This window comes from Sturnira hondurensis, unplaced genomic scaffold, assembly GCF_014824575.4.
Source record: "Sturnira hondurensis isolate 20B ecotype Veracruz unplaced genomic scaffold, ASM1482457v3 Scaffold0001509, whole genome shotgun sequence".
Lineage (NCBI taxonomy): Eukaryota > Metazoa > Chordata > Mammalia > Chiroptera > Phyllostomidae > Sturnira > Sturnira hondurensis.
Window position 1 is genome coordinate 5,220,895 of NW_028074140.1, and position 27,970 is coordinate 5,248,864.

General features: G+C 33.6%; 1 protein-coding gene across 8 annotated transcripts in view; it reads right to left on the reverse strand.

The window, feature by feature from the left end:
• The window catches only part of CSNK1G3 (casein kinase 1 gamma 3), a 105,699-nt gene that overhangs the window by 12,177 nt on the left and 65,552 nt on the right, over positions 1-27,970 (reverse strand). For 2 of the 8 annotated variants that reach the window (XM_037028694.1, XM_037028712.1), the window contains exons 7-12: positions 17,327-17,412; positions 17,118-17,202; positions 15,207-15,352; positions 13,696-13,791; positions 9,937-10,032; positions 104-210 (exon numbers count right to left, since the gene is read on the reverse strand). In XM_037028694.1, coding sequence (XP_036884589.1) covers positions 104-210; positions 9,937-10,032; positions 13,696-13,791; positions 15,207-15,352; positions 17,118-17,202; positions 17,327-17,412 — 616 coding nt within the window. Of the gene's footprint in view, positions 1-103; positions 211-9,936; positions 10,033-13,695; positions 13,792-15,206; positions 15,356-17,117; positions 17,203-17,326; positions 17,413-27,970 lie in introns of all 8 variants that reach the window. The other 6 variants (XM_037028703.1, XM_037028684.1, XM_037028730.1 and 3 more) reach the window with 3 other exon arrangements.

Genomic DNA, 27,970 nt, shown 5'->3' on the forward strand with positions numbered 1-27,970 from the left:
TTCCTTGAAAAAAACTCCTGGAATAATTATATACGGCTATAAATCTCAAACATGCACTATTTAAGAACAAAAAGTTACTGAAACAAGCAGCATGAATACATACTTGGTCTCGTCCATCACTTCTACTTCCGTAGGGGCTGTGATGGGCGCGTTTGAACGTCCCGCAGTGGGGTCATCTGTGTTTAACTCTCCATTTGTAGAACTTACAACCTGCAAAACCAAACAAACAAAAAAATGTATATTCACAAAGTAATAGCTTATACAACAATAAACATAATTAGGCTAAAATATTTAAATTAGAAAGTTAATATGAGGAACATAAAACAATATGGAGCTGTTCATAGGTGAACACAGTAATAGGTCTAGCATTTTGTTAAAGATCACGGTTTTCCAATACTTGCTTTTTAACTTCCTTTTGATCTTGAAATTTCTGTCTTCTGTCTCCTTCCCTTATGTTTTTAAGACTAACTGCTACATTCTTCTTTTAATTGCTTCCTTCTTGTGTGCTCACTCTTTTGGTATCTTGCTTCACCACCAATTATGTCCCTTGCAAACATTAGTATTGCTTCTTTCAGTGAGTCCTTCATTTCAATGTAATCATCCTCAGGTCTCCCTCTTATACCACCCATTCATTCGCCCAGCTCTTCAAAGGCCAAAATCCAGGAGCCACTGTGATTCCTCTCTTTGACTGAAATCCATATCTAATCCATCAGCAGATCCTTTTCTATCCTCCCCCAGAAGACATTCCAAATCTAGTCAGTTCTCCCCCCACTTTATTACTAAGAGTTCAGTCCAAGCCACCAATATCTTTTGTGTGAGTAAGAGCAAAACCTATTAACCAGTCTTCTGCTTTTTTACATGTATGCCCTCCCTCATTAGTCTATTAACCACACATCAGCCAGGATTCTCCTCTTAAGATGTAAAGCAGATCACATATAATTCCCTGCTTAAAATTCTTCAAGTGTCTTGACATCCCACTTCATGCAGAATAAAGATCCATAGTCTTTACACCAATTTAAAAAGACCCATAAAAAAGTCTGAACCCTGCCTATCTCTCCGATATCATACCACTTTCTCTTTGCTCAGTAGAGTCCATCTAAGATTGTCAAGCTTACTCCTACTTTGATATTATAAGGCCTTGGCATTATTCCCACTGCCTGTATTTTCTTCCTGCTTATTGGCCATCTTCTTATCTTTTAGATTCTCTAAAACAAGGCTTTCTATCATACAATATAAAACTTCCATGCAGACACTCTCTTGCATGTCATATTCTATTTTTAACTCTTTATATAGCATTTATCCATGTTGGTGTTTTTCTGTTTGATTTTGTCCATTAAAATTAAGCTCTGTGACAGCAAAATCCTTGCGTTGTTTCTTGCCGTATCTCCATATCTAGCTGGTGTGGAGTAGGAACTAAATAAATATTTGTTGAAATAAATGCATGCATGCATGAAATTGTAGAACAAGATAAAAACCCTAAGAAAACTCCCAAATTTGCTTGGTCCTACAAAGTCACCATTACTTGCTTTCCCCAAAATTTCTTGAAAACAAGTCTTAACTTCCCATTTCAATTTTTACAAAATTTTCTGTTCATTTACTCAATTCCTTGTAATATGTACTTCTTTCCTACACCAGATCTTTAAGAGTTTTCTTTAAAATTACCAATAATTCCTGGAAAATATATTCAGTTATCTTTGTTCAATCCTCATTTTCTTGTACATTTCTTATCACTTGGCATCAACTGATGACTTTGGAGCAAAATGGGTCTAGATTCAAAATCTAGCTCTACAGCTTACCAGCTACACAACCCTGAGAAAGATACCTCACCTAGCTAAATCTCAGTGTTCTCAAACATGAAATGGGATGACGTGAGGATAAAACGAAATCAATATACAAAGTACAGGGACTGGCATATAGTAAAGAACTCAATAAATGGCCACTGTCATTATTACTGTCATTATTACTGTCAGTTTCACCTACAATCACCTCTCCATAAAGAACCCCCTGAGCCTAACCAAGTCTGCCACCTCCAATTCATCATTTCCCAAACCAAAATGTATCATACTCTACTAAATGTGTTACTCTTCCTGTATTTCCAACTTCTATCAAAGCCCTCCCATATTCCCAGACCTTCTGACTCAAAATCTAAGAACCATCTTTGATGCTTCCCCTACCTGATCTCTTTATGAGAAAAAATGTTAACATATCAAAGGCCTGGGCACCAGAATTGACAGCTGACTACTAAAGAGTATTATTTACAGAACCCCATATTTCTAAAACTTAATTAATTTAAAAGCTCTTACTAAGAGGTACAACATGCCAGGCATTGTTATAGGAACTTGGAATACCGTAGTAAACAAGACAATCATCCCAGCTCTTATGGATCTGATTTTCTAGTGTAAAGAAATAGGGTCCTCTCTTCCCAACCTTAAGAAAAGTAACTAGAAATCAACCAATATGCCTGAATTAATTCAAGAATTATGGAAGTTTAGCTTCCTATATCCTATGTGGAGTAAGTACTTAGAAATGAACACTGCATTTGTGCCTACAGCTGAAAACACACAAATCTTTTTTGATCACCTTTAAAGACAGCCCAAGGAGAAAAAAACTATGCCTAGCTTCTGGGCACAGAAGCTTCTATGCCCAGAAACTATGCCTAGCTTCTGGGCACCTGCCTCTTCCTTTCCGTCACTCTATTGAATTCGTGTTGATTTTTCTCTCTTTATTTTCCCTCATCCTAAAAATATTTTTAAATAATTATTTTGTTCTAATTCACACACATATTTTGGTTCTTTATTCTTCATTTTTTAACTGTCAGAGCCCCTACGTTGAATTAGAAAGGACCTGGAAAACAATAAAATAGAATTTTTATACTTTGGGATTCCCTACTACCTTTGACTAGCAAAGTACCTTGAATGCAGTTGATAATCAAGACAGTTCACTGAACAATTTCCATTGCTGTTCCTTCAACATAATATTCAAACATCTTTTTGTTCAGTGGCCTTAGAGAGCTAGCTACCTGGAAGGCCCCAACCTCAAACTACAGGCAGCTCCTCTAATGTGTGTTCCCTTACTTTAAGCAGTGTAACTGAAAATTTAAAACTCAGGTATTCCAAATAGTCAGCAAACAGCAACTACATATGCATTGTAATTACATAATCTGATTTACTTAAGTTCACACAAAGTCATACCTTCCATAAACTTTATTTTACTAAAATGTTTCAAATCCCATTCTACCTCATTGAACAGAACCAAATCAAAAAGAAGTAACATCTTCCTTGACGTGACCTTCAAATGTAATTTTCCCTGGGCTCCCCACATTCCCTAACCCTCGGAGTAAAGGCCGATATCCCAGGGTCAGAAGAGAATCAATGTGGTAACGACTCTTCTGTAGAGTAGGCCTATTTAACACCAGTGGCATGAGAGTGTGTTATGGCATTCAAACTGCTTTGACATAAGAAAACTAGTGATCTTTTTGCAAAGGGATTTTAGAAATAAGAAACAAAGACAATATTAAAAATAATGTATCATTATACTCCTGAAAACCTAAATCAAACAATTAAAAAATACATATACATAATTTTTATAAGCCAAATTCAAAAGAATGATTCCATTTAAGTGACATTTCTAGAATTTTAACTCCGACTAGAACACAGAAGTTTCTAAAATATCAGTATTCATCAGGATGATTTCTTTAATGAAAATTTGTATAAAAATGACAGAAGCTTGGATTTACATTTCAAAAAATAATTCAGGTATTTTACAGGGCATTTTTGTTATTGCTGTTTTTAATTTTCTGACATTCCCACTCTGGAGGGAAAAAATGCAGTTCTCATTTTAAAATTTTTTTTTAAAAAGGCAACCAGACTGTAGTTTTACTATTACTATATCAGAGTTTAAGGGAAGGGGAGGGAGAAACAGCCTGCAGCTAAGTGGGGGAGAAAATGATGATTCACTTAATGGTTGCCGGCCCAAACTACTTCTAAAAGAAGTCATTCTCATAGACTTTGAGTACAAAGATAACACATGATATCTTTGTAGTTAATGATTTGAAAAGGCCAACTAATATACTTCCCAAGTATAATGAAGTCATACAAATTATTATACTAATTTTGTGTTTGCATTCTTGTAAGCATATTACCAAATGTTCAGTAGAGGCTAGACATATTATTTAACCAAATTTCCTTCTATCCAAAAAATATCTTAGAAAGATTAAAACATATTTTACTTATCGACTCAGATTTTCTAAAAGTCATCTATGTAAAAAATCACACTAGTAAATAAGATATAGTTAAAAGAATAACTTCAAAAAGCTTTATTAGATCTGTGCACATGTACTATAGAAAACCAACTTCCTTACATATTCTAAAAACCATAGCTAGAGTTATAATTAATATTCCTGATATCCCAACTGATGACCTAAAGACATAAAATATTTTCATTCATTGTCTTTCAACAAATATAAACCCAAACAGATTTTCAGTCTAACTTTCACTTATGAAAGTATTAAGCAGAACACAATATCCTTTTAGTATTCCTATCCTTCAAGATGTTACTGTAACTGTTACTATAAAAGGATATCAAAATAAATTCACAATGCTAATTTACCCCAATGATAACCAGACAAGGAATTTTCTAAACTAAACCTAATGGAAATGAGCTGGAAATCACTTATGTAATAAAAGCATGTCACTACAGTAGTCTCCCCCTTATCCACGGTTTTGCTTTTCCACCGCTTCAGTTAACACGGTCTGAAAATATTAAATGGGAAATTCAAGAAATAAACAATTCAGGAGTTTTAAATTGTTTGCCATTCTGAGTACCATCATAAAACCTCCTGCCATCCTGTACTGTTCACCCAGGATGAATCATACCTTTTCCAGTGTATTCACATTGTATATATTACCCACCTGTTCAGTCACTTAGCTATTTCAATATCCCAATGCTTGCATTTAAGTAACCTTTATTCTACTGATAATGGCCCCAAAGCACAAGAGTAGTGATGCTGGTAATATGGACACACCAAAGAGAGGTTGTAAAATGCTTCCTTTAAGTGAAAAGGTGAAGAGAGTACAATATAATATTTTGAGAGAAACCACATTCATATAGCTTTTTATTAAGAATATATTATAATGGTTCTATCCTATTATTAGTTATGTTGTTCATCTCTTACTGTGCCTAAATTGCAAATTAAACTTTATCATAGATCTCTATGTACAGGAAAAAAATAGTGTATGTAGAATGAGTACTACCATGGTTTCAAGCAACCCATGGGGGTTTTGGAATGCCTCCCCCTAAGTAATGGAGGACCTACTATACTCTCCTTCCACCACTTTTGCAAATTTCAGTACCCCAGAAAACTAAGATAGAAAGATATGATTGCACTACTCATTCAACTATTTTTCTTGTTAGTACCTTTTTGAAGACTTGACAGAGAAAGTGAAACTGTTTACTTGAAATGTTTTAGAAAGGTCAATGTTAAATACTAGCGTAATAAAGAACTGACTGAAAATAAGGCATGTACTACTCCTCTGACTTTTAACTACATGTTTTCTTACCACTTCAAGATACATTTGCCTAATTCTTTTTCTGTTATCACCTGTTTTTGTTTCTGAAGATGTACTGAATAAAATATCAGACTGCTTATTAATGTTATTTTTTTATTTTCATCAACAGTGCCTGGCTGCCCAACACATTGGTACCATTTGTGATCCTGCCCTTTTTTTCCCCAAGTGCTCAGTTACATTTTTCCTTAAATGTAAACCAATGGTGCCCTGACTGGTGTGACTCAGTTGGTTGGGCATCAACCTGCAAAGCAAAGTTGGTTCAATTCCCAGTCAGAGCACATGCCTGGGTTGCAAGTTTGGCCCCTAGTTGGGGTGTGCGTGAGAGGCAACTGAATGGTGTTTCTCTCTCATATCGATGTTTTTCTCCCTCCTTCTCCTTCCCTTCTCCTCTCTCTAAAAATTAAATAAATTTTAAAATGCAAACCAAAGGCTATACAACTACAGAGTTGCAAACAATCAGGAAATATACCATACCACCACGTAAAGTAGTTTTTCAGTGGTTAGTGTCCTTAATACCGACTTCTTCCCTCTGCCTGCAATTACCTCTCAGCTTTATAGGATCGGATCTATAGTTAGCTTTGAGCTCAGTGGAGTTGTGCCACAGTGGAAGTAGAGATTGGCAACATCTCCTGCCAGTAGTACCTTTTAAAACTTAATTTTGGAGACCTTGATATGCCAGGTAGATATATGTCAAAAAGGGAAACCAATCCCTTCCTTTCCACTCAGCCCCTATATCCAACTAAATTATGTCTTCTAATTATCTTTCACGTCCTTTTATTTCTCATCTCCACTACCCATTGTTTTTCCTCAGCTACAGTCTTGATAGCTGTGTCCCTGCCTTAGGCTTGTCTCCTTCTAATCTCATCTCCAGCAACAGAAATCTTTAGAAAACACTCATATAATCAAGTTAGTTTCCTATCTAATTCTCCTTATAGCTACCTAATATCCTCAGAATAAAGTCCAAATTAAATAACAAGAACTGTCAGGAGCCTTCATGACTTAGCTCCTGCCTGCCTACCTTTCAATCTCCTTCCTCAGTACACACCAGTTTGACTGAATTTTATCCAGTTCCTCAATATCTCACTCTCCCCCTTAAGCTTTCTTCACTTATCACAACCCTTGTTCATTCACCTATCACAATGCTTGTTCATTATTAGCCTTCCCCACTGACTGAAAAGTTTCTTGGGGAGAGGCACCATATTATATCTGTTATTTTTCCTTTTATTCCAAGAATCTAGCACAGTGCCGTGCCCTAGCAGACATTTATATATATTTGCTAAATAATGAATGGCCAGAAATGGAAAGCAATATGGGTCTCAGTTTTTTAAGACCCATATTTATGACCAATGATTCTAAGAGGAGCAGAGAGGGGCACATTTCATTTGTCTAGGAGCTTTTTCAAAATACACACAAGTCAAGAACATATTCAAAATAAAGTTCTCAGATATCTGAATACTATTCTTAGTCTCTTGAGTGAGAAAAGCTTCTTAAATGTATAGCTGTATCCTTCTAGGTCAGTAAATTAACGTGGTCACACTAAAAAGACAGCATTTGACAATGCTTTCTTTTGGTTATACCTCTACACTTCACTTCCTAGAGATGAATAAAAATACCAGTCAAGTTTCTTAATTTGTAAAAGCAATAGATTACTCTGTTCAGGATTGCCTGTATATGGTAATTCTAGAAAGACAAGGAGCTCAAATTTGCAGTCCACAATTCAGTTCCTAATAAAACCATACCTGAAAAAAAGAATATCTGAAGATCCTTTTGTAGATCAAAATGCCAAGAGTTTTCATCTTACATGTCAACTGGAACCACCTTAGTGGTGGGCACACTGAGAGCAACTCTCATCAGTTCCATGGAAAAGAGTGCAGTGACAGTACAAACTTCCAGTAATAAAATAAGTCAGTCATGGGGTGTAATGTACAGCTTGGTGACTATAATAAAAATACTGAATGTTGTCCAGTGAGTAAATCTTAAAAGTTCTCATTCAAGGAAAAAAAATTGTAACTTTGTATGGTGACGCATTGCACCTAAACTTACTGTTGCCATCTCTCCATATATACAAATATCAAATCGTTTTGCTGTGTACTCGAAGCTAATGTTATATATCAGTTATACCTCACAGATGAGGGATGAATGCCACGGTACCAAAATGGCACGTTTTAGTACTGATTTAGTTACACTGATTCTGCTTCCGAATATCCTAAACCAGTACCACACTTTGTTACCAGATATCTACCCACTTATTATGGAAATCTTTCCTGAGAAATTATCTGATGATATGCCAGTCATGTATTTGTTGCAGATAATTTCTTCAAGTCAATGCCTTAAACTTTGTCCAAAAGTTGGTTTAATGACCATCACACAAAGAACCTTAAGGCAACTTTGAGCTCTTCCTTCCTTTTATCAGACAATGAGAATGACAAAACACACTATATTCTTTTCTTCGTGCATTCAAAATCAAATATGATATTCAATTAGTTATAAAAATCATATTAATGTAGATTTTAGGCACTCTTCTTTCCTCTTATTAGCCTTAAATTACAATTTCATTAATACAATTATACAAGTGTCATAATTTTTTCAAAATTTGAAGTGGGTAGGACATGAGTTATAAATGTACCCAATACCGTGGGGTGGGGGAAGATTCAGGCATGATCTTACTTTGGCTACTAGCAAACTTTTCATGACATTAAACAACTCAAACTTGTTTAATGTCCACCATATCAGGTTAGTTATTGCTGTAAAATACATTCTGGAAGTTAATGAATACAGCGTAACATTCATTGTTTTACCTATGTATAATTAGAGCTCTAGTAAGTAAAATTGATCACTTATTGAATATTAGAATGAAGCCAGATGTAATCTCTACAGGCAGCCAGTTTTAAGGAGATTGTGAGGAATGAACAGAGTTAAAGTATCTCTTTGAAAACATGTGAAAAAACAATATAAAGTGCTGAAGTGATGAGCCAATATAACGGAACTCACTCTCTCTCTGATAGTCCATAGAGATCCCATAAGCCACCTCTGGGACTTCCATAGTGTAAGAAGAAGTTAAGTTTTTGTGGTAACAGCACAAAAGTGGTAGGAAAGCTTTCTAAGTACCTTAATTGCTGCAGATTTCCCTGAACACTAAGCAGGACACTTGCTATGATAACATGTTACACTTAGGAACACATAAATGCATACAAATACCTACACAATCCATCTTGTGTTGTGCAAATTAAATATAATTTAGTGAAATAAGTTTTCTAATAAAATGAATTGGGATCATTACAAATTTTACAATTCAGGCAACCTTCCCTCTGAGTCCCTCACTCTAAAGTTTTATATAACTATTCAAATATTTCTATTATACATGACTGGAAGTTCCATATACTACAAAGTCCTATAAAAATTCTTGGTTGTACAATGTAAGTTACTTCTAAAATTTAATGGTGAGAAAAATATGAGAACTTATAAGAATCAAGAAAGAATAAAATAGATTCAGTAGACTAAGCATATACAGGTAAAAATTTGTTCAAGTGGAAATATGTGGAGGAAAAAAAACAAAAATATTTTAGTTTATGGATTAAAATAACATTTATAATCTCAGTCACTTTAAACCAGCACTTAGATTACCTTAAGTCAACATTTTAAAAGACATAAGAGACTCAGTAACCCTTCACTATTTCTACCATACACACAAAAGACTAAAATTTAGGGAGCAAGAAAAGACAGAACATGGTAGCTATCTCTAAGTGTATGGAAAGGAGAAAGAACACACATCAAAAAATAAGAGACTTCTTTACATTCCCATAAATATCCAGAAAATTAAGAATATTTCATAAATACTTGTCCTTGAAATTATTTTCTCCAGCTGATATTTCCTACAAGTACAAACAAAATACACTCTAAAAATTAGAGCCATGCTTATTCAAGTAATCAAAAAGTAGACTCTGAATATTTAGGATAAAAAAAGTTATATAGCTACTTAACTGACTTAAGTCTGAAAGAGGCATGTCAATGAAAAGGAAAATTTATAAAAATATTCTATTAAAGCTATTTTAAAAGATTAAGTTTATTGTTGGAAAAATCAAGTTTAACACATTTCGAGTAATACATTTTTTTTTTCTAACCTGTTGTAAGACTTACTTAAATACTGTTGCATGTACTTGCAAAAATGAACAAAGGCAAAATCTTAGTATTCCTTCTGGTCTTTCTAGGCCATGTTAATTTTTCTTTATTGTTAAATACAAAGGAATAGAATTATGGAGAGTTCAGGAACAAGTTTTTCATTAGGATATGAAATCATGCCATGAGTTCCAAAAAAGGGTTAGTTGTATAAATCTGGGAAATAATCACTCATGCAAAAATCAGAAAATACCTGTACCGAGCCACCATGTCTGTCTGCTGCAAGGTGAGCTCTCAAATGGTGGGGATTTGCCTGCTGGGAGTCCCAAGCTGCCCTGTGGTCTGCCGACTGCCATTTATTTAATGCATGTGGCATGGATGAAAGAAGAAAAACCCAATATGTTAAACATCTCATCCTTGTAATAGAGAAAACAAACGTATAAAAGGAAATTTAAAAATACCCTTGCTGTTCTGAGTCACAGATGCAATGATATGGCATGTGAAAAGATTTTAATTAAATGTTGCATGTGGAGAGATTTTAATTTAATGATTCTGTAATGATCAACTATAAAATAAAAGACAACCATACACTTTCAGAAGTGAAAAAAATTTTAAATGTCACCGACTCTAACTTCATAAAGGACGTAAACAAAGAACTGGGCAGGTAAAAATGATTTGCCCAAGAAAGTACTCCAAATCAATCATGAGTGAACTAAAAAGCCATCTACTGAATTGTCTGTAGTCTATAGAAGTCCCCCAGTGTTTTTCTGTCGAGGAACAACTATCAAGATAAGAAAAAAATAGTCCTTAAATAGCTGTTCTTAAGATGCTAACAAACTTTTCTCTCTTGGTTAGTACCCTGTTTCTGATTGTGAGTAATATAAGAAAACAGAAAATTTCTTGGAAAAGTGGAAAGTACTATATAGAATACTATGCTAATATGACAATTACAAAATAGGGGTATGTGTGTATGTGTGTGTGTGTGTGTGTGTGAATCTCTTGGCTCCCTTGATCTCATTATCTGGTTCAAATTAAGGAATCCATTTTTCTGAAACAGGCTAACAATTCTTGATGCTTTTAGATGACTTGGCAAATTTGCATAGCAATAACTACACACTAATAATAATCTACTAGCAGAATTAAAAAGGGTCAATTTCTATGTTTCAGGGAAATGTGGACAGCACTAATAAAAAGGAGAGGAAGAAATAATAGTATTTAAGTTTCTATGACACATTTGGTTCTGCAGTAGGTGTTTTATATGTGTTATCTCCTTCTGAGATATATAGTATTATCCTCAATTTACTGATGAAGACATTGAGAAGTTCAACACTTCCCTAAATCACAGAGGTTGCAAGGAGTGTAGCAGACATTCAAACTCGGAGCTTACTATTCCTCCAATAACACTGCCTGGCTCCTTACCACCATTACCTATGATTTAAGGCCTTCAGTGCTCCTGAATTTCTTTTTTAACCAAAGTCACAAAAATCTTGCCATGGAGGGCCAAGCACATTGATTTAAAGGGAGCCTAAGAATATCAGTGGCCAGAGCACCCCTTTGGGGAAGAGATATTAAATTCAAATAGACACACTGAATAAAATAAAAATTAAGGCACTAAGTTCCCTAAATTAAATTGTACAGTGTAAAATTACATACTGTGTGGCATGAAGTATGTCATCAAAACAATTACGATAGTTTTATAATGTCTTTTCATTAAATCCTCTGAACTCATCTCCAAAATTTAGAAGATTTGTGGCTTAAATAAATTAGGTGAGATCAAATCCAAACAGGCTGGAAGAATGAAAACGATGCTAAAATTCAGACAAATATCTAAATGTTGCCTAGAACAATAGGCGACATTTGGGTCATGGACCTCTTAAAGAAGATAGTGAAAGCTTTGCAACCCCTCCTCAGAATAAACATTTACAGGCACCCACCACTTTTATAAACTATCAGGATCCACTAAACTTCAACCACTGATTCTAGGTTACAAATTGTTTATCTTGGGACATAATGAAGGTTTTGGTCATTTAGAGAATTAAATTAACTTTTCTTTCTTGGGATTATAAACGATAGGTTTCTCACACAACTGTTTACTGCTTCACAGATATTTGAGAATTTTTTCTACATAAACTTTTCTATTATGATGATAGTTTGCATATCTAGGTTTCAAATTCAACATGTAAACTATATCAATTTCCTGAAAAAAAAACTGACTGCCTACACCTAGTGCAACAAGGACTACTGAATAAAATGATTCCCGCCCTCAGTGAGCTCACAATCTAGCTGGTATGACATGTCCAAAACACTTACAAAGTTAAACTCTAAAATATTAATACTTAAATTAAATTTTAATTCAGCAATAAAAGAAGTTTTACTTATTACAATACCTAAGAGCTCAAGTGGGAATCTTCAGGGAACATGAATTATTGATTTTCTTCCAAAGTACATCTGAGAAATTAACTCTGATTTAAAAATACAAGCTCTGAGTCTTGACTTCTAAGACATTTCTTTCTATACACAGTATCTTGTCAGAGTGTTCAAGATATCAACTAGTTATAATTTATATTTTGAATCCATTCACATACAAGACCCTTTATTGTCCCAATTTTTCTAAGGCAAAATTCTAAAACTAAACTTTTAAAATTGGCTGTACTTTAAAGAATACTGTTAAACATCCCTGAAATGTAGCATTTTATTTTGCAATGATTTTTAATGAATTGTGTTCTTTCCTTTGATTTTTGATCTCTTGTTTAATCCTTATTCAAACTCTGATAGGACGAAAGATGTAAAAGTAAAAAAGGATAGTGTAATATCCTTCCCTAAAAATGATTAAAATAAAAAATACTAAAGACACTTTTAACTTAAGGTGATAGCAAAATTTTTTATGTCAAAGATGGCTTCAATAAACCTTCTTTTTACAAAAATAGGAGAGAGAAAAGTGAAGACATTGCTCAAAAATTTTAACAGCCTTCAATTATCTTACCCAGGAAATACAAACTCTTCACTCTCAGTAAAAATTCTACATGTTGTCTTGAATCTACTCTATGCTCCAAGTAAACTGAACTGCTTGCTATTCCTCAAATTCTGTATTTTTAAACTCCTGCTTCATGTTTTATATTGTTGACATTCCTTTAAAATCCCCTATTCCTTAATTTGCCTTCAAAAATTTCATTCATTCTTCAGGCTCATTTCAAAAATCACCTTCTCCATGGAAAATCTTTACAGTTCCTACATATTCCAATGATCTTCCATGGCGTTTTATTAATATATTTCATGCAACTGAAATTAATTCTGCTTTGTAATGTAGTGAATTTATTATAATAATCATGATCACAACAATACCAGCCATGAGTTGAGATTTATTGAAGGCTTACTATATGCTAGGAATTAGTATGCATTATTTCTATGTTGTAAAAGAGAGAACTGAAGCTTTGAGAGATAAGTAATTTCCCCAGGGTTAAACCATATCCAAGTATGAATGATAGCAGAGATTGAGGGAGCTCCTAGCCACTCATTACAAAACCATTTCTTATAGCTCGTATTGTTTTTTTTTACTTCTACATTTCTGCAACATGGAGAATAGTAGCTTTCCAATACCAGAAATTCAGTAAATAATGTATTAAACTATAGTTCAAAAGAGCAACTATTGTTATAATTCATTCTAACAGAGTATTCAAATACTTCTAATAGAATGTCAAATGTTGCTCAAAATTATACAAATTTATACCATTAAATCATAAATTTATGATTAAATTAATTAGTGAACATTATGCGGAGATATGTATTTTCAATTGTTAACCTGTGTGTACATAATCTGCTTTATCTATTGAGGAAAAATATGTATTTCATGCTTTTACTATGTATATAGATGTGTATGTATATACTCACACACATGCAAATACACATATAATGCAGTCATCTGGGCATCATAAAACATCAAATACATTTATATACCATCAGAAGGCAATACTGAAGAAGACTAAGACATTTCTTATCTAAAAGGGCAGCAAACCTGGTTTTTAGATTGTTGCATCTTATCTCTGTGTTGATGTGCTTCTCTGTTTGATGATAGAGCAGGATCTTGCTGAACTGCCCCTACTGGAGTAGGCTACAATACAATAACAATTAGCATCAATTGCAATCTATTTCAGAAATCGTATTTAATAACATTTAGCTATTTACAAGAATCAAGGACAAAATAAAAGACTGGAATAAAGTAAGGCCTTAAAAAAATCATTCTCAAAACATGAAAGCTGACAGGTTAGAGCAAAGAGAACATAGCTACTCTTTAAACTATTTTCAAAATACAGAGTCTGGCACAAAAAAACCCTTTTTATTACAAAATCATAAGCTAATAATTCTGTAACATAAAAATATCACACTCAAGCACATCATATGACATTTTAGGTAAAATGTTCATATAAAAACTATAAATAATTACACCCATATTACTATCCTACCAACCACACTCAAGCAGGCCTTCTTCTGCTGGACCCTGTATTTAAATGCTTCATCAAGCATTTGTTTTTATATCTACAAAGATCTTCTAATGCTGTCGTTACTTTTAAGTTACTTTTTCAAGCCAAAAAAGGAAGGTGATCTGTTTGTGTTTCTCATTTTCAAAGCTAATGTATAAGCAGAATAAGTTATTTTTAAAAATTAAGGAAACAATTTTTAAATAAGCTAATAAAACTGCGTACTGTCACTCAGAAGAGGCTTTTAAAATTTTTAGTTTTCAAATACAATTCAAAATTACTTGAATCAAAGTTATTTGCTTCACAGATAGCATATATATTCAAATCATTTTAGATTTATGAAAAAGACAGATTAATTGCTTTAAGTCAATTTTTCAAACATACTGAAATCTGAGGGTTCAGTAGCTCTATGCACAGGTAAAACTTTGTTAACAGTGATGCACAAAAAAGGAAAATTTTGCAAGACATTCTTATTTATTTAAAAAAAAAACTACTGAGAACACTTGATGTTTTATAAGTCATCTCTTCAAAGAAAAAATATAATTATTTGTCTCTTTAAGTGATGAACACTAATCCTGCAGTTATAATAAAGATAATTTTTTAAGTCATGAAAACTTAGGTACAGTTTTAAAAACCTAAACATGTTCCAAGTATCAATCTATTTCAAAAGATACCTTAAACCTGTTAGAATAGTTAAAATATCTTTAAATTACAAATGTTTTGAAAGATGACTAAATTAAACATAAAACAAAACTAGCTGATCTTTTAATCACTAAAATATAATACCAAAAGAAAATATATTTGACATTAAGAATTAAATCAGAAATGGAAAGTTCAAAATAACACTCTAAAAAGCAGAGTCCAAATGCAGGGTTTTTATAAACTTCAAAAAATAGCAGTGTAGTGTTTTACCTGAACTATTCCTAAAAAGAAAATTAAATGAACCCTTTCTAAAAAATATTTGTTCTCAACTATTTTCAGCTGAAGAATCTATCCTGTGGAAAAGAAACACAGTAAAATCTTTTATTATATACCACAAAGTACTCACCAACTGTTTACCAATCCAGTCATATTCATAATCAAACATGTATCCTTTTCGATCAAACAAGTCAGTAAAAAGCTTTCTTAGGTAGTCATAGTCTGGCTTTTCAAAAAAATCTAGTCTTCTTACATAACGAAGATACGTTGCCATTTCTTCTAGAAAAAAATGAAAATTATTCTGATTATGCTTTTCTATATGCTCATCAGTAATAAAATTACTTAAATGTCTAAATGATCATAGTATTATAAAAATAGAAAAAACAAAATTCTATTACAATTTAAAATTTTATAAATATAATTACAATGAATTTTTTAAAATAAAAGGAAAAGAAGGTAGAAAAGGAAATAGGAACAAAGGGAAATGAGAAGTTTAACAGACATTATTTTTGCTTCACTTCAGTAAGAAAGGCTAAAATTTTTATTTTACAATTTTTTAGATTAAAAACTTTGACAATATTAGAGGTTGAATTACCAACTTAATGCATGATTATCTAATCACAGGGCACCATACTCAGCTCATAAATTTTAAAAACTATTTAAAATATTGGTAGGAATTGAATCACTAGCTTGCTGGTCCAATGGACTCAGTGATATAAACTAACTGACCAATAGAGGATTTAAATTCCTAACCGTGACTATGTGCAGCATTTGAATCAACTGACCTAGCAAAATAAATAAAAAACATCTCAGAAACACAACACGGAAGCTCGGTTTATTTCTTCTTTTAACTCCTGGTCATATAATTAACAATCATGCATGCCATTAAAATTTCCAAATGCATTATATATTTTAAAAGGCCATACATACTTTCGGAATAAAAAAAGTCATAAAAATCAATAGGCAAAATGGTGAGCAAAAACAGTGTTTCACTATGACAGCACAAAAACATCACTGTAGTAAGAAATGGTAGGTTACACCTAGCTGCTTTTGCTGATCCAGTTCTCTCATGGTAACCAATAAGAACAGGATCACACACAGCACAATGGCCAATGAAAAGCAGCACCCAGTGACCTTCCTCACATGTTGAATCTCACTACTCCGATTTCTAGCAAATTATCTGGTTAATTTGCTTAGGCACCACCATTTTTCCTGCAGAAATTTGCACAGGGGGTCAATCTGCCTACACTTAAACTGCTAGTTCTAGACTAATAAGGAAAAACAAAGTTTGCTGACAATGAATAAGACAGCAAGCTTGAGGAAGAGCTACCAGAGATTATACTGCTGATATTATTACCATAATAATGCCAGCCCTGTATAGGAGAACCCGTGAATATCAAAGTGAGATATGAATTCGGTCCTGTATCTTCAAGTTGGTTCTCTTTTTACTCAATGTTATTACACAAATCACATTAAAATCAGGTATCTTAATACATTAGCAACATATTATTCTTATTTTTATTCTTCTTAGTTGATTTAAAAATCTTAAATTTCTGTTAGAGTTGCCAAAAATCTATATGAAAACAAAACTATTTTCACAAAGGTCCCCAATACAAAATTAGCTTAAACATAAGGGTAGTAATATTTTACTATTCTGTGAAAACTAGACTAAATCATACATCACATACCCACTTTTTTTTTAGTTTGACAACGAGACTCAAATGACTAACATTATACACCAGAACCTTACAGTTGGTATTTTTCTGGCAAATATAACTTACTAAAAGTATGCCAGTATTAACTTCAGCTAATATTTGTCAATACTAACAAAAGATGGGATTTTCTTCTACTAATACCATCTTAACAAAGCAAATATACAAACTGTCCCTGTGGCCTGTGCATCAAATGCTGACATTTTTTAGATCATATTTGGAGCTCAATTTTTTAAAAACATGAAAAAAGTATTTATAGCTATAGTAATGACTAGCACTTCTGGTCTTCTGTATATGAGCATATGTATCAATATGGCATTATCCATTACCTGGAAAATTCTCACATAACACCTCTATCGGTGTAGCTCGTTTTGTATCTCCAATTTTCTGATACCGCTCTTTTAATGTATCAGCCTAAAATAAGAAGAAAATAAAAAAACTTATGAAAGTGGTAATTTTAAAATTAAATACTTGGAAGACAGGATCATAATACATTAACAATTTATGAAATTCAATAAGGAAATACAAAAACAATTACCTTTAAACCTTGCCAAGGAAGACTGCCTCTAAGAAAATACATGAACATATGACCTAAGGCTTCTAAGTCATCTCTTCTACTTTGTTCTGAAATATAAGAAAAACAAAAGTTCACTTTCCTCCTCCAGTTAAGAATGCAAAAATAGAGAACTGATTCTTTAGTTATGTATCAATTAATTCCCAAAAGTTCAGAATGTAAATACAAAAATACAGATCTAGTGCTTATAAGCAACAGATCATGCTAGTTAAACAACGTTTTTATGTTAAAAATATCATGCTTCTTTAAAATATGCCACCGTGTCTCTTGAGGTGTTACTGAGAAATCATTTATCTCCTTAGATATCTATTCATAGAATCACAAGGCAAGGGGGAAATGGTTCCACAGTCAAATAGTGTCACTGTGGACTATAGCTCTGTCTTAAAGATTCAGATCATAGCCCTGACCACCCTGGCTCAGCTGCTTGAGTGTCGTCCCACAAAGCAAAGGTCACCAGTCCAATTCCTGGTCAGGGCACATGACTGGGTTGCGGGCCCAGTCCCCAGTTGGGGGGTGTTCAAGAGGCAATGGATCAATGTTTCTCTCACACATCCATGTTCCTTTTCTCTCCCTCCCTTCCTTCCCTCCCTCTAAAAAACAAATAAATAAAAATCTTTAAAAATTCAGAATACATTAAAGATTCTAAAAAACACTATCCCTTGTTAACCTTAAATATTAAACCCTAAAAATGTTTCACTTTATTTAAACCTGCATTTCCTAAACTTACACGAGCACAAAATTTCTATCCCACAAACTTTTCAGTAACTTTAAACACAATTAGTATTTTGTGTAATATACATTTTTAAAAAATACTTGTGTTTGACACATACCAACATTAATAGCCCCTCAGAAAATATGCTGCTAGAACAAATCATCATTTTCAAGCTATTACTGTTTCAGTAACAAATGATATAGCACACAACTGAGTGACAATCACAGACTTAGACTGAAGGAGTTACTTATAAATATTTGCTGAGTGCATTTTTTCAATTTTTCATCACTGAAGTTAAATGCTTAAGATTTTTCGGTAATTTAAATTAACATAAAAATGCTGACTAACAATAAAAGGAAAGAACAATATATTAATAAAAGGATGTTCCTGTGAAAGATGTTTTATACGAATGAATAATCACACTCACCAGGTAATATGAAATGCTTTTGAAAAGACAAACTTCAAAGCAGAGATCTAAACTAGGGTTAAAGCTTCAGAAAAGGTTTTGATTTTTGCTATATAAATTCATAACATTCCATAATTGTCTTCTGTAACAACTGCTACACAGTTTTAAAACGTTTGTGTTATTATTTAATCAGTATCAATATTCCCACCATTAAACAGCAAGTCACAGGAGGCCAGTGGTCTCTTTGACTCATTCTCCTCAGGACCTCGTGTAATGGCTGCCACAGAGCAGGTGCTCAACACATACTATTTAAATTCATAAATGGATATTTGGAAATATACAATGCCAGATATATGTCTGTTTTCTATAAGCATAGGAAAATACCTAAAATAACATGCATCAAACAGTAGTAATCAGGGGTATATAAAATTGGAGGTCTACACAGGACATTGAAATTTCTCATTTCTTATACTCAAAAAATTGGGGTATAATAGGAATTCTTTTCTTCTACATAATAATGTAAGCATACGCTGTTGAAAACAGCAAACTTTCAAAATAAGTAAAATATACTTTTTACTTTTTAAAGTTCTTTTTAAAGCCATTAATGAAAGTGAGTGTGAATAACATGAACAAAATCAGTACTGCCTTTTATTACTAAAATTACATTGTATGAGATCCTAGAAATATTAAAAAAGCCACACCAAAAAAAATTATTTCTGAAGTCCTGAGAATCAGAATAAACCCCTGAATCTTTTTAAAAACCTCAAATAAGCAGGTCTAATGCCAGAGATTGATTCTTTGGGTATGACATGGGGTAGAAGAATGTACATTTTAAAACATTTAGCAGATAATTCTGAAGTAGAGTTAGATTTTATAAGCACTAAAAAAGAAACTTCTTTCATGTAACTATAATTAACATGTAATAAAATACACCCATCACAAGGGTACACTTTGATGAACTTTTACAATACACAAACCTAAGCACCATCACAACCAAGAAGTATCTCCAGCACTCCAAAAAGCTCCCTTACGCCTCTTGTCTGTTTTCTCCCACTCCCCTGGCACCAAACCACGTATCTGCTTTTTGTCACTCTATATAAAATTTGATTTCTTTAATAGACTTTCACATGAATGGATTCACACAGTATGGACCCTTGTGTCTTTATCTTTTGCCTCAGCATAATGTTTTCAAGATTCATTCATGTTGTTGCATGAATTGACAAACTTTCATTATTTATTATAAATAAATAGTATACCACAATATACTTATCCATTTGCCTATTTAAGGACCTTTTTGTATAGTTCCCAATTTGGGGCTATTGTGAATAAAACTGTTAAGAACATTCCTGTACAAGTCTTCATGTGGACATATGTTTTCATTTCTCTTGGGTAAATATTCTCCCAAGGGTTGTGCCATTTTACATTTCAACCAGCGAAGTATGAGAGTTCCATTGCTTCAGGCCTGTTCAACTATTAGTATAGTCAATTTTAAACTTTAGTCATGCTAGTGGCCCCGAAGTGTTAGTTTATTGTGGTTAAATTTCAATCTTACTGGTAATTAATATTTTTGAACATCATTTCGTATGTTACTGGTCATTCATACATCCTTTTGTTAAATGTCTCTTCAAATACTAAGTCCTACTCTTAGTCTTATTATAAAGTTGTAAGACCTGCTTATATATTCAGATACATATACATGTTACAAATACTTTCTCCCACCCTGATAAATTAAGCTTTCATCAAAATATAAACTTCTGTTCTTTGAAAGAAGCCCAATTTACCAAGGTTTTAAAAATTTTATTATTAATGTTTTTTTGTCCTATCTAGAAAATCTTTGACTACCCTAAGGTCACAACCTTTCTTCTCCCACTTTTTCTTCAAGAAATTATACAGTTTTGATTCTTACATTTAAATCTACAATTCATTTGAAGTAATTTTTTTTCATTTAATTTTGGTGTGGGGTAAGGATTTAGGCTGATTTTTTTCAACATTGATATCTAGTTATTCTCACACAGTTTCTTTACAAAACTATCCTTTCCTCCCTTAAATTACTTTTGTGCCATTCTCAAAAAGCGATTGAGCATCTATGTTTGGGTATAAAAAAATAAGCAAGATTGAAGTTTAAGACAACATTCATTCAAATATACACCACTTTAAGACTTACTATACAGCTACAGTAATCAAGAGAGCATGGTGTTTGCAAAAGAATAGACAGATCAATGGACAGAATACATGGCCTAGAAACAGGTCCATATAAAAATATAGTCAACTGGTGTTTGATAAAGGAGCAAGGGCAATAAATTAAGCAAATATAAGTATTTTCAACAAATGGTACTCTTACCATACAATCCAGCATTAAGATCCTTGGTATTTACCCAAAAGAGTAGGAAATTTATGTCCACACAAAAACCCGCACACAAACATTTATAGCAGCATTCCAAAACTTGGAAACAATGAAGATGTCCTTAGGAGGTGATTAATTAATCTACAATACTTCCAGACAATGCCATATTATTCAGCACTAAAAAGAAATGAGCTATCAAGCCATGAAAAACATAAAGGAATCTTTTTTTAAAGATTTTATTTATTTACCTTTAGAGGGGAAGGAAAGGAGAGAGGGAGAGAAATATCAATGTATGGTTGCCTCTCATGCATCCCCTGCTGGGAAATGGCCTGCAACCCAGGCACGTGCCGACTGGGAACCACGACCCCCTGGTTCGCAGGCATGCGCTCAATCCACTGAGCTACACCGGCCAGGGCGAACATAAAGGAATCTTAAAGGCATATTACTATGGGAACTAACCCAGTATGAAAGGCTACATACTGTATGACTCCAACTATATGGAATCTGAAAAAGGAAAAACTATGGAAACAGTAAAAAGACCAATGGTTACCCGGGGTTGGAAGGAGAAAGGGCAAATTAGATGGAGCGTGGAGGAAGTGAAACTATTCTGCTTGATACTATAATGGTGATACACGTTATCACAAATTTGTCTAAAACCAAAGAATACACAACACCAAGAGTGAACCCTAAAGTAAACTGTGTGACAATGACATGTCAATGTATGTATACCAATTATAAAAAATGTACTCTTCTGGTAGGGGATGTAGATAACATAGGCGTGGGGACATGGGATATTAAAAAAAGATGACTCTGTACCTTCTATCTAATTTTGCTGTGAACCGAAACTGCTCTAAAAAATAATGTCTATTTAAAAAAAAAACTATTCACATGCATTTTCTCTAAATTTATTTAGATTAAAGTATACATCCTAGCACTCTCTAACTGACTTTGAAGGTATCACCATATAAAATAGTAATAATACAAAAATTATGACCTAAGACATCAAGAAAATATCAATTATGCACATCATGCTTTAAGAAAGCAAGTATTCACGCAATACAATTTTAAACTGTTAAAATGTAAACACATATCTTTAACAGCCTGTTAAAAGGCTGTTTGGGAGGCTTAAAGAGCAGGCCTCAGAAATTTGGGCAATTAACCTAGATACTATATGATATAAATCCAACACAGAATGATAGCACAGAAAGAACATTTTTGGAACAGTGTAAAGTCTGTGATTCCTTTTCTCCTATTCAGAGTACTTACCACTTAAAGGCCTGAAATATCACTGTTCTATGAAACAAAGATTTTTATTAACACAAAGCAACTGGCAATGTATTTCTCAAATCCTAGTCTCTTTATTCATGAATACTCAATAATAATTGAAAAAAATAAAAGACAATGTTATTTCAAAAATACTTATTACAGAGAAATAAATAACATGTACTTAATTTCAAATAAGCTTCAACAAGATACTAAAATAACAGGGTGAAAAAGTGATCAAAAGGAATATTATAAAATAAGGTTCAAAGCAATAGACAAAAAATATCTTCAAAAAGAGAGTAAGAAGAAGATACCTGGTGGGACACAACTAAAAGAAAAGTGAACATGACAATACTAAATAAAGCTTCCATTAAAGCGGACCAAGGAAATCTACATTTGTCACATATTTTATTGAGACTTCATCTTGACTAGTAACTTCAGCAGGTATGAAAAAGGTGGACAAGTGAATCACTACATCTGCCTTCTGAACATAAGTTGTCAAGATCAATAGATTTATATACCACAGGCATAAAACGCTAAATTTCGTAATGTGATTTTATACTATTCTTCCCTATTATTACATTAGGAACAATTTTTTCCTTTTTAACATCTGATACAGTGTCAGTCTCCACAAAAAAATTTAAAAATACTTATATATCTGAGCAAAGATTCCTCTAAACCAAATTCTTTATTTAAAAACCCATATGAGTAGAAGTCCTTGAATGGATAGAATGAATGGATGAGTAAAAACAGCTTTGCAATCAGCAAAGTCGAGGCAAATCTGGGAAGGAAGAATAAATGTATACACACAAATGACAGTTACCACTAAAAGGCCACATTTTCACTGCTCCTTTTTCATCTATTCCTGATTCCTAAAAAAGCCAAGTGCTCTAACTGAAATCACCACTAAATATTCCATGTTTACAGATGCCTCGAACTTAGAAAATGCTTTAACATGGCAGCACTCAAACTTGCATTACTTTAGCTCATTCTTAATTTTTTAAGAACTGGAACTCATGTAATCTGGCAAGCAATATTTTTCCCTTTCTCTATTAATATTATCCATCTACTCCCAAGTTCTACATCAATATTGAGAGGGAGGGTTTTATTGCATAAATGGGGGAAAGTAAGGATTAAAGCTTTTGTCCTTTGCAATATTTGCCAAAGAAATTTTTTGTTTTCTTCCTCAACAAGATGTGAAAGGAGATAAATACAACAGTTAAATGTCATTTCCCAAGCTCTGAAGGCTTTTCCTAACAAAGACAGATATATGAGACTCATTTTTCCATTTCTACAAATAGAATGCTGTAATATTTACCATTTGTTATGATAAAGAACACTAGACCATAAGAAAGTTGTCACTTCATGTCCCACAATAAAATGGGTGAACCTCTGTTAGCTGTTATAAAACAGTCTGTTAGCAACGTCTATGAAATGAAAAATTCTCACAAACACTGCTTGTGTAAATAAAGGTGTGCCTGGTTTTAATAAAAGACACAATCTTGAAGTTGTATATTTACCCAATCACATGTTAAAACTACCAGGAAAGTGTGCTCCTGAAAGGCACTCCCTCCAAGTATTACCTGAACACAATTTGTGCTTTATAATTTTTGATGTTTGAAGCTTACTTTTCTTAAAGAAAGGCAAATTTACATTTATCAGGTATTTTCAGACATCTGAAAAGAAAAATACCATGAAAAACACTATCAAGCAAGCTGTCAGGGAAGATGCCAAGTGCTACTTAGTTCTGAAAGACAATCAAAACCAGTGACATGTAGTATATAGCTTATAAACAGTCAGACTTGAAACAAAGACCAGGAGTTGGTGGTTAGATTAGATGATGACCTCTAAGGACCTGTACAAATTATGATCATACATTGTAAGGTAAATTTGAGTAGTGATTATGGATAAATAATTACTGGTTTATGTTCCTGTCTCTTCTCCCTTATAAATGAGATGTCAAAGATAAAATCTAAAAGCAAAAACTTAAGTCCAACTTCCTCTGATATGAAAAGTGATCATGCTTATGATATAATAAACTATTGTAAACACACTAAGAACCAAATGTTTTTAGAAAGCCACAAAAGTAATTCAGTAAGAAAGAATGAATATCACAGAAAGAACCTCATCCCCTAGCTCACTGCATATGAAAAATTAATTCTAGGTAGCAAAACAAAAAATGTCTTCATCACATCAGAGGGGGGATTTCTTAGGATTCAAAAAGTAATAATCATAAAATAAAAAATGATAAATTAGACATAAATATTTACAACTTTTGCTCATCAATTGGCATCATTATGAAAATCACTAGGCAAGCCACAGACTACAATAAAATAATCACATAGCATATATTTGGCAAAGGACTTGTATCCAGAATATATTAAAAAATCCTATAAATCAATAATAAAATGAAGCTGCACAAATGAGCAATTTAAGTTCATAAAATAGTACTCAAAATCATTAGCCACAGAGTAATAGAATACCTCTATGTATCTATTAGAATGGCTAAAATAAAAAAGACAACAGCAAATTTTGTCAAGAATGTGAAACAAAACTCTCATTCATTGCTGATGAAAATAGAAAATGGTTAAAATGCTTTAGGGAGTGACTGGCAGCTTCCTATAAGTTAAACAATACCTACCATATGACCCGACAATTCCAACCTTAGGTACTGACCCAAAAGAACTGAAAACATATGCCCACTGAAAGATTTCCAAGAAAGCCATGGAAGTCTTATTCATAATACCAAAGAAAAACCACCCTGTTAATAGTCAAAATGCTCATCAACATTAGAATATATAAATAATTTGCAAAGTATTTATGCAATGGAATACTCACAGCTCTAAAAAGGAACAAAGTCCCAATACTGAAATAACATAAATGAATCACATACATAGTAAGCAAAAGAAGTCAGATGATTTCATTTGTGTGAAGTAACAGAAACGGCAAAACTAATCTATGGTGATAGAAATCAGAAATTAGATCAGTAGTCACTTCTGGAAAAGTAGGGGACTGACTGAAAAACAAGAAGGAAATCTGAAGGATGGGAACCACATTCTAAATCTTGAGAGGGCTGTGAGTTACACATATATGTAAATCTGTCAATTCCCACAAATTGTACATGCAAATGTGATACATTTTATTCAACATAAATTTTACTTCAATTTAAAAAGAACTCAATTAAAATAAGAATTACAAATATTGCAAATCTAGTAAGCTTGCTTTACTAAGTGTTATCAGTTACTAACTCTGAAAGATTCTAAGAATACTACATTCTTAGCAACCTAGGCTTCTAAAAATGAGTGAATAGTGTGGCGGCAGCCAGATTTCTCACTGTAAACAAAGAAAGATATAAATACAAAAAAGGGAAGGAAATTACAAATATGGAAAGGAGGAGATACTACTTTGTGGTGTTAGACTAAAATTAGAACTATCAGTAAAAAAACACGGTTTATAATAGATAGATATTAATATATGCATACACATGTATAGGTATATTTGTGGCTATATGTGCATATACAAATAAGTATGTATGTGTAAATTCACATACACATACGAGGTCTTTCCAGAAGGTATCTAGCCATGTACTATGGAAAATAGGTACATTTACTGAGGAAGATAGGAGATACAAGAAACATTGCACACAGGACAATGACACCTCAGTGACCCTCAAAATAGGCACCTCAGGACCTCACAAAGTTCTCCCAATCATCATCAGCTGCCCCATATTTTCCTAAATTTCATTGACAGTCTGAAACCTCTTCCCTTTCAAAGGTAATTTTAGTTTGGAGAGAAGCCTAAGTCACAGGGGTGCCATTTCTGGGCTCCAGGAGGGCTGAGTTATCTGGGTGATTTAATGTTTTGCCAAAAAAGCTCTGCACAAGATGCAATGCATGAATGGGCGTGCTGTCATGATAAGGCTCTCTGAATCATCCGAATAGTTTCCGTGGAGGGATGTTCAAGCTTAATGCAAAATTTGATGCAAATTTGTTGCTCTACTCGCTCCGTCATTTTAAATGTGGTGGCCACACAGTACACATGCCCACTCCACAGCATCTACTGCCCCCACTGACTAATATAGTGTTCTCGGAAATCGTTCTCATTATATTAACAATTGCTAGATTGTAAAAGCATTTTATTTATTGATTTTAGAGAGAGAGCACGCACGGAAGACAGGGAGGGAGAAAGATAGATAGAGAAATTGAGAGATTTGTTTTTACACTTATTAAGAATGTTAATTCTTGTACATGCCCTGAGCAAGGATCAAACCTGCAACCTTGTCATACCAGGATGACACTTTAACCAACTTAGCTCCCCAGCCAGGACTATCTTATTGAATATATTATAGTGCATTGCTATCATTATTTAATTTGATGCTCAAATTGTGCCAGATTTGGCCGCTGGTTGCTCCATCAAGTTGGGTCCTCTGTAATTTAGCATTTTCTGATGATTCAGTTCATGAGAACTGCTTTACTTTCTGGTGCAACAAGTCGTTTCACATTCATCTTGTATTTTTTCTGCTCTAGCCCCAAAACAAACATTTCTCCAATAAGCCCCGGTTCTCTTATTGGATAATGGTACATAAAAACCAAGATTTGGACACTAGGTATGCTTATTCCTACTATAACGTTATTGCTTCTAGGCCCCTTCTGCAGCAAAAGCAGGAAATAAGAAGTCTGTCCAGAAAAAATCCAGCCATTGTCAACACAAAGAGACTAGTTTGAGTGACATCAATGTAACCCGGCAGCCAAGGAGAGTGGACTGGAATGAAAATGTGTGAACCATGATGGCTTCATTGTACTAGTCAGTGGGAGGGGGGAGTAAATCCTGTTGAATGAGCATGTATATTAAGTGGTCACCACATTCAAAATGACTGAGCAAGAAATTTACATCATTTGAGAAATCCATTGACAGTCTGAAAGGAACTCCTTTGTAGGTGACTGTCCCCTTATCTCTTGCTGCTTCTAGGATTCTCTCCTTCATTTTCATCTTGGCTAATGTAATTATGATGTGCTTTGGTGTGTTCCTTCTTGGGTCCAACTTCTTTGGGACTCTTTGAGCTTCCTGGATTTCCTGGAAGTCTATTTCCTTTGCCAGACTGGGGAATTTCTCCTTTATTATTTGTTCAAATACGTTTTCCACTCGTGGCTGTTCCTCTTCCCCTTCTGGTATCCCTATAATCCGGATGTTGGAACGTTTCAAGATGTCCTGGAGGTTCCTAAGCTTCTTCTCATTTTTTTTGAATTTTTGTTTCTTCATTCTTTTCTGGTTGGATGTTTCATTCTTCCTTCTGGTCCACTCCCTTGATTTGAGTCCCAGTTTCCTTTCCATCACTATTGGTTTCCTGTGCATTTCCCTTCATTTCAATTAGTTTAGCCTTCATATGTTCCTCTAATTTGTGACTATAATCAACCAGTTCTGTGAGCATCCTGATCACCAGTGTCTTGAACTGTGCGTCTGAGAGGTTCACTATTTCTTTTTTGCTTAGAGTTATTGGCTCTGGGGCTTTGAGTTCTTCTTGAGCCATATTTTAGACTGTTTTGTGCCTGTTACGTATGAGGAGTGGAGCCCTAGGTGTTCACCAGGGTGGGGCAACTCAGCCGCTGGGTTGTGACGCTGTATATGGAGTTCCTATCAGACTGGCAGCGGATTTCTCAAAAGAGACCTTATAGGCAAGAAGGGACTGGAAAGAAGTATTCCAAGTCATGAAATCCAAAGACCTACAGCCAAGATTGCTTTATCCAGCAAAGCTTTCATTTAGAATAGAAGGACAGATAAAGTGCTTCTCACATAAGATCAATTTCAAGGAGTTCATCATCACCAAGCCCTTATTATATGAAATGTTAAAAGGACTTACATAAGAAAAAGAAGATGAAAAATATG